Here is a 6,491-nt window from a genome sequence, read left to right as displayed (position 1 = left end):
TCACTAGAGGGGTCGCAAGTCGAAATCGGAGCTAAACTAATTTCTCGCGATACTAACACTATTAGCTTGTCTCAAGTCTAAAGTCTAATGTCTCAGGTCTAATGTTTCATGGCTCTTGTCAAATGCCTCAGGTCTAATGTCATATGTCTTATGTCTCAGGTCTCTTTTGTCATGTCTTAAGTCTCAAATCTCAGGTCTCAGGTCTCGTGTTTTTTGTCTTAGGTGTTTAGTCTCAGGTCTCAGGTCTCAGGTCTCAGATCTCAGGTCTCAGGTCTCAGGTCTAATGTCTCATGTCTTTGGTCTCATTCTACAGGTCTTCGGTCTCAAGTCTTTGATCTCAAGTCCCTGGACTCAGGTCTCAGGTGTCATGTCTAAAGTCTCAAGTCTCAGATCTCAGGTCTCTTGTCTCTAGTCTACATTCTCAAGTCTCAAGTCTCAAGTCTCAAGTCTCAAGTCTAAAGTTTCAAGTCTAAGGTCTCAGGTCTCAGGTCTCAGGTTTTAATTGTCAAGTTACATATCTTATTGTTTCAAATTTCAGAGTTTCCGAATTGGAATGGTCTTTTTTTACACGGTTTTCGGGAATTAGCACGGTTTTTTTTTACACGGTTTTCGGGAATTAGCACGGTTTTTTTTACACGGTTTTCGGGAATTAACACGGTTTTTTTTTACACGGTTTTTTTTTACGCGGTACGTATATCAGTGTAAAAAAAAACCTTACTGTATATAGATTGGTGTAATTTTGCTATTACGAATAAAACGAAAAAATAAAGTTGTATGGAACCAATTCAAAAATGAAAGTTGTGTTCCGGGAATAATGTTGTGAGGAAAATGAAAAATCAGGTCTAGTGATTTGCTTCAAAGATCGGTTTGCTTGGAAAAGTTTACAAATGATTGGCAAAAATGTGTTTTAATGTGAAAAACTAACAACAGACCAGACGCGTTTTTTTCGTTCTGGAAAAGTTTACAAATGATTGGCAAAAATGTGTTTTAATGTGAAAAACTAACAGCAGACCAGACGCGTTTTTTTCGTTCTCCAAGTGATGCACAGGGGAAGAATTTGAATGTTGCCACCCGAAAGGGAGAAAATTAGCGTTAAAATTGTGTTTGAAAATTGACCTACGGGAATCTGAACCAGAAAAAAGGAAATTCAAGATTTTTTAAGTGATTTTTTTGGAACTGACCCAAAAAATGGGATAAGCTCAGTGAAAATGTAGTTCAATTAAAAATAAGAGCATTGACATATAGTGAGAGGTCTGTCGATTTTTATGAAAAAACGTGGTTATGTTTTTATTGTGGGGTATTGGTGTAATTGCTAGAATACTAGACTGCTGCGATAAGTGATTAATTGATATGTAACTAAAGAACATGCAGACTTTTGCTATCTGTGTAGATCGCCGAAAAACTGCTGAAGCCTTTTGATGGCCTCAAGATAAGTATCATTTTATTTCATCACTTTTTTTAATTGCAATTGATTCATTCAGAATAAATAGCTTAACTCTATTTAAGGGGATTTGTGGGAGGGTTTGGACAGGACATCAAACGAACGGAAAACTGATATACAATGGATTGTGGGTTCAAGCCAGCCGGAGTATCTCGGCAAATTTGGAATCTTGAGTAGGCTATTTAGGTACCTTTTCAGGATTCTTTATTTGTTTCGAACAGTTGGAAGGGAGTGAGATGAGTCAAACCTGTCCCAAGCCAGTGGTAACGGACCCCTTGGTTGTACTGCAATCATTGTTGATGAGTTAAGCATGAACAGTATTTGAATGTGCGATCGAGACTTCCCGTACCGACTCGGGTCGAAAGACCTATCAGCCACTGGTGGGTCAAACATACATACATACATACATACATACATATCTCCTTTTTTGTTTGTGAATCAAAATCCAAGAATCGATTCCAAATTTTGAATCAGAGGCTCGAATCAAACCTATGAGGTCCGCAGAAAATTTGTGCGATTTCGTCTGTAGATTTTTTTTATAAAACTGATTCTTTTCATTGAAATTCAAATGACACTGATTAAAGTCCACCATTCGACGGAACTACAATAAGAGTACAAGGTGCCGGAAAACGTTCGAGGTAAAATTATCAGGGGTGTTAAAATTATTATGGTTTTGTAATATCATCCGCAAGGCAAAATATCTGACAAATCCCCGAATATTTGTGTTTTACCTGTGAAAATAGTGAAAGTGAAAATAGTGTTGGGGAAGTTGGGAAATGTTGAAAATACTTCTATCCGGGTTTCTTGTGTCCCCATTACTGTCTCATCCGTTCTCCCAATCTGCTTGCCGAACGGAACGGAACAAAAATCAAATGTTTGTCCCAGCGCTCAACCATACAGGAATTAAGCTAAGTGATATGTTTTTTCATTAATTATCATATTTAAACTTTTTCAAACTATATAACTAAGTATTTCAATGAAATCAGGAAATACGTTTGAATCCGTTTGCTGAACAAAACATTTGAAGAAAAATTGAAAAAATACTACAGAACAGATAGTATTCTCATTTATTTTTTTTTGCAATCAGGCGTGGAGAAGTCAAGGCTTGCTGAACAATAATTTTTTATGATGAAAGGGAAGGATATAAAGTTTTCGAAATGAAATGTTTGCCTAATAATTTATTCAATTTTTTTGGTAAGACAATTGAATCCGATAATTTGTTTCATCTTAGTTAGTTTAATTGATGTCAAAACTAGTTTCTAAGGAGTAAAAAGTAAATTTATTCAACAAAAGGTATGTATACGAGAATGATGGTTTTTTAATTCATAAAATTTTTTGAAAAGATTACTTTTTTTTTCAAAGGATTTTATGGACATTTTAATAATATTTTTTTCTGTTTTATCAATGTTTCTTTTCAAGAGCGAGCAGATAAAAATCAAATTCCGCCAAAAATTTTGAATTTCTGTGTGAAATAACCTTATTTCCATCCATTTGAGGAGGAATAACCAAGGAACGGAATCCAGGAGCTAACTTCTTTTAGCAAATAAGCTTCCAACGTAAAAAAATATCTAATCATGGAGACGTATGGTCCTGTTGTCCACGTTTCTTCCTCCCTGTGATCCAGTTGTCTCTGCGTCTAATACTGCACAGTGGGCCCGGCCGAGTAAAGATGGGTAGTAAATGTACTTTTACTACTCACCGGGATGCTGACAAGATCTGGCTGTGTATGTATCATAAGCATAAGCATAAGCATTAGAAAAAAAGTTTGTTCTATGGAAATAATTGTAAGGTTGACAAAAAAAACACTAAAATTTAATGTTGAAAAATCGGGGCCGAAAATTGATGTATTTTTTTAAAGTAAGAGTTTTTTCTACCGGAAGTCAAAATAATAGATCATTCTGAAATAATTAGCATTACAAAAAGAGCTCTTTTTTCGGATTTTTTTATTCGGAATCGACTACCGGTAATTTTTTAAAACACATTGACTTTATAATGTTGAGAAACAAGATTAAATTACCTAAACAAAGAATATAATATCATCAAAATCGGTTATTATTAGTGGTCAGGGGAGCGATAACAATAGACCCGAAAAAATTTTAACAGATATTTTGCGACTGGCTAGGAAGGTTAAGATAGTTAGTATCCTTTACATTGCAAGAAGTTTAACTCGTTTACCGTTTTTAAAAGTGCTTATTTCGAATAAAAATACAATAAAACATCCAATTAAACTAACCAACCAGATAATGAACACACCAGATATCGAATCCAATCCAATGGCCGTGGGTCGTTCTGATCGGAACTCTTTATACCGCACCTCACCAAAATTGGATCTCCAGTAGTTGGTGATGCCAGCAGCCTGTAACCTTAAAATGATCTGATCGAACAGTTTGTTTATCGAAGAACTTTTCGGATAAAAAATTCCGACTATATATGTGGTCACAACATCTTTTCCGGTTTTTAAGTGGAATTTTCCCAAATTTTTTTGATTAAAATAATGGATCATTCCTGAAGGCAGAACGAGAACACCATCAAAATCTCCCCGAGCTAGAGCTTGCAGCTTGTTGTTGGGGTCTTCTTGTTCGGTTATAGATCTCGTCCTGAAATAAAAAAAAATTACGTTACGATTCGTATATGTTGAATGACTGATTATTTACATTGCCTGAATTTGAGGGAAATCCACAAAAAATCTCCTAGTAACATCAAACAGATAGTAATATAATCCTGCCTCGTTGAAATCCTTTACTGTATCTTCTGGTTTAGTTGTTTCGCCTGAATGAAGATGCCGGAACATTGCCGCCTGATAGAGAGTACGCACAACTAGGCCCATAAACATCCAAACGGTCAAAACTGTTTTCGTTAAGTCTCTGAACGAAAATTTCGCCAACGGAACTCCAAGAAAAGTAATCCAAACATTTAGTAAGGGTGTTTTAAGCGGCTCCATATTGAAGATTTGAAGAAATGGTATTTTTGTGTTTCCAAACCATAAAATCGCTGCCAAAAATACACTCACAAAAACCACCGTTATACAGGTCCAAACAATTGAGGAAAATGGTTTAAAAAGCTTTTCAATGGAAGTGAATTTTCGCCCTGGAGGAATCGCAAATACATAAGTGCTCGTAGAGTGGGCAACTCCCGATTTCAAGAACTTGTTTCTGTCAACCGAAATACCGATTGTTCCGAAACCGAAATCCACCACGTTTTCTTGAATCATCCCCATCAAACCGGTACTGTTCTCTCTATAGATATATCCCCATTTTGCTTCACCGGGGGTTATAACGTATTCGATAGAAAAATTGTAATGTTTTGCAACCGTCTGCGCAATGAGAACTTCTGTGCCAGTGTGTGTTTTTTGGCCTTTTTCATCTTCACTGATGACGGTGAAAGGCTCCAACCGGAATACACCTGCCTTCAAAGTACACAGGTGAAAATTATTCAACCGATATGGAAACAAATCTATTCCCGAGATCAACGCATCGATCGATAAATTAGCTTTCACGATAGGAGTACAAGAATGACATCTGTTGCTCCGAAATGATTGGTATGAATAAATTATAACATTTTCGTGTTCATCAGATACCACTAAGATAACATTTATAATATGCTTTGACCATGTTAATTTAAAGAATTTATTTAAAGTTTCGTGTTCCACTTCTTCGGCACAGACAACCACATACAGTCCTGAAAAATCGTTGTTCCAGCTATCAAATTGTTCCAGATAAACCTCCAAGTATTCACTAGAGTCAACAAACATAACGTTATAGAACGATGGATTGAAGCCTTCCTCGTCTGCGTGTGACATTTCGACCGGTATTGGACGTTGACAAGCACTCATTGTGTCATCGAAAATATCCAACGTTTGTGGGTTTTTCTCTAAGGTTTTTGTTGAAAACTTTATCAGCGTTATTTTGTGAACATCGACGAAGTATTCGTCGAATATCTGCGCCAGTATACTAGTCATCGCTTTTGAACTATGAGTGATTTCCATTCCATAACAACACCATAGCAAATGGAAGAATTGAACAATCTGATATCTCGGAAACACTTTCATCATCCTTGCTTCCAGTATCTGAGATTTAATGAAGATTTGTGTATGTATTCTTTGAAATTTATAGTAACGCGAGAAGATAGGCCTGAAAAGCAAACAAGTTATCAAATTTATTCCTACACTCAATTTTGATGCGCTCAGATTTGCGGGGTATTGTCTTACACCACGAAACTTTCAACTTAGCATAAATGTAAGAGTGGACTTTAGACTGCTGGCTTGCGCCAAATCAACTGATATTCGGAGAATAGTTGGTTACTTACATGATTTAATGATATTTACTCATTGTCAATCGTCATATATCGTAATATGAATAAAGGTACATTATCAATGGCCTTATAGTTAGTTTATTTACGAACATACAATAACGTGAGAGCATTAGATTGGCTCAAAGACTTCCCGATCAGGAGGGAAAAACAAAATTTTATCAAGATGAGATATTTTGATACTAATTATTTTCTATCTAAATGAGTTTTAATTCTGTACTCGTAGGATGTTAAAATATCTCAAATTATATCAAAAAATTTATACAATCATAGCTAAATTATATCAGTTTTTAATATGCTCCTATCAAGATTATATCTGGTTCAGATAGCATAGTTTGATATTATGTTGAACAAATCCTATCAAAATTATAACTTATCAAGATATGAATGCTTCGAGAAAATTTCTAGTGGAATGTCAGCCCGATAAGAAGAGCATATCAAAATAATAACTCAAACGTATCTCACCAAGATATTAACATCTGATTCAGTTATAATTAAGTACTCTAAATTTTCAATTTAAAGTTTCTCCAATCTGAATTATATCTTATTCTGATTGACAGACTTGAATGGAGTTGAGCTCATTTTCAATGATAAAGATTATTTTCGGATTGTCCTAAAATAAAATGATTATATCATATTTTGATATACGTGCAACTTTTCATGAAACACGGGCATCGAAGTCAACGGCCTAAACCATGCATTAATGAGTTTCGCTCAATAGATCCATAAAATTGAATCTCAT

The 6,491-nt window shown here is 35.3% G+C and overlaps 1 protein-coding gene across 1 annotated transcript; it reads right to left on the bottom strand.

The window, feature by feature from the left end:
• Positions 1–3,587: 3,587 nt before the first annotated feature.
• LOC129752922 (uncharacterized) lies at positions 3,588–5,448 on the bottom strand. The gene is made up of 2 exons (XM_055748713.1): positions 4,096–5,448; positions 3,588–4,038 (listed from the first exon to the last, which is right to left on the bottom strand). Exons 1-2 carry the CDS (start codon positions 5,424–5,426, stop codon positions 3,588–3,590), a joined length of 1,782 nt encoding a protein of 593 aa, XP_055604688.1. The 5' UTR covers positions 5,427–5,448.
• Between the last annotated feature and the right edge of the window lie 1,043 nt (positions 5,449–6,491).

This window comes from Uranotaenia lowii, chromosome 3 (genome assembly GCF_029784155.1).
Source record: "Uranotaenia lowii strain MFRU-FL chromosome 3, ASM2978415v1, whole genome shotgun sequence".
NCBI classification, from domain to species: Eukaryota; Metazoa; Arthropoda; class Insecta; order Diptera; family Culicidae; genus Uranotaenia; species Uranotaenia lowii.
Note: the sequence above shows the minus strand (reverse complement) of the source record. Positions and strands in the feature narration are given on the sequence as shown.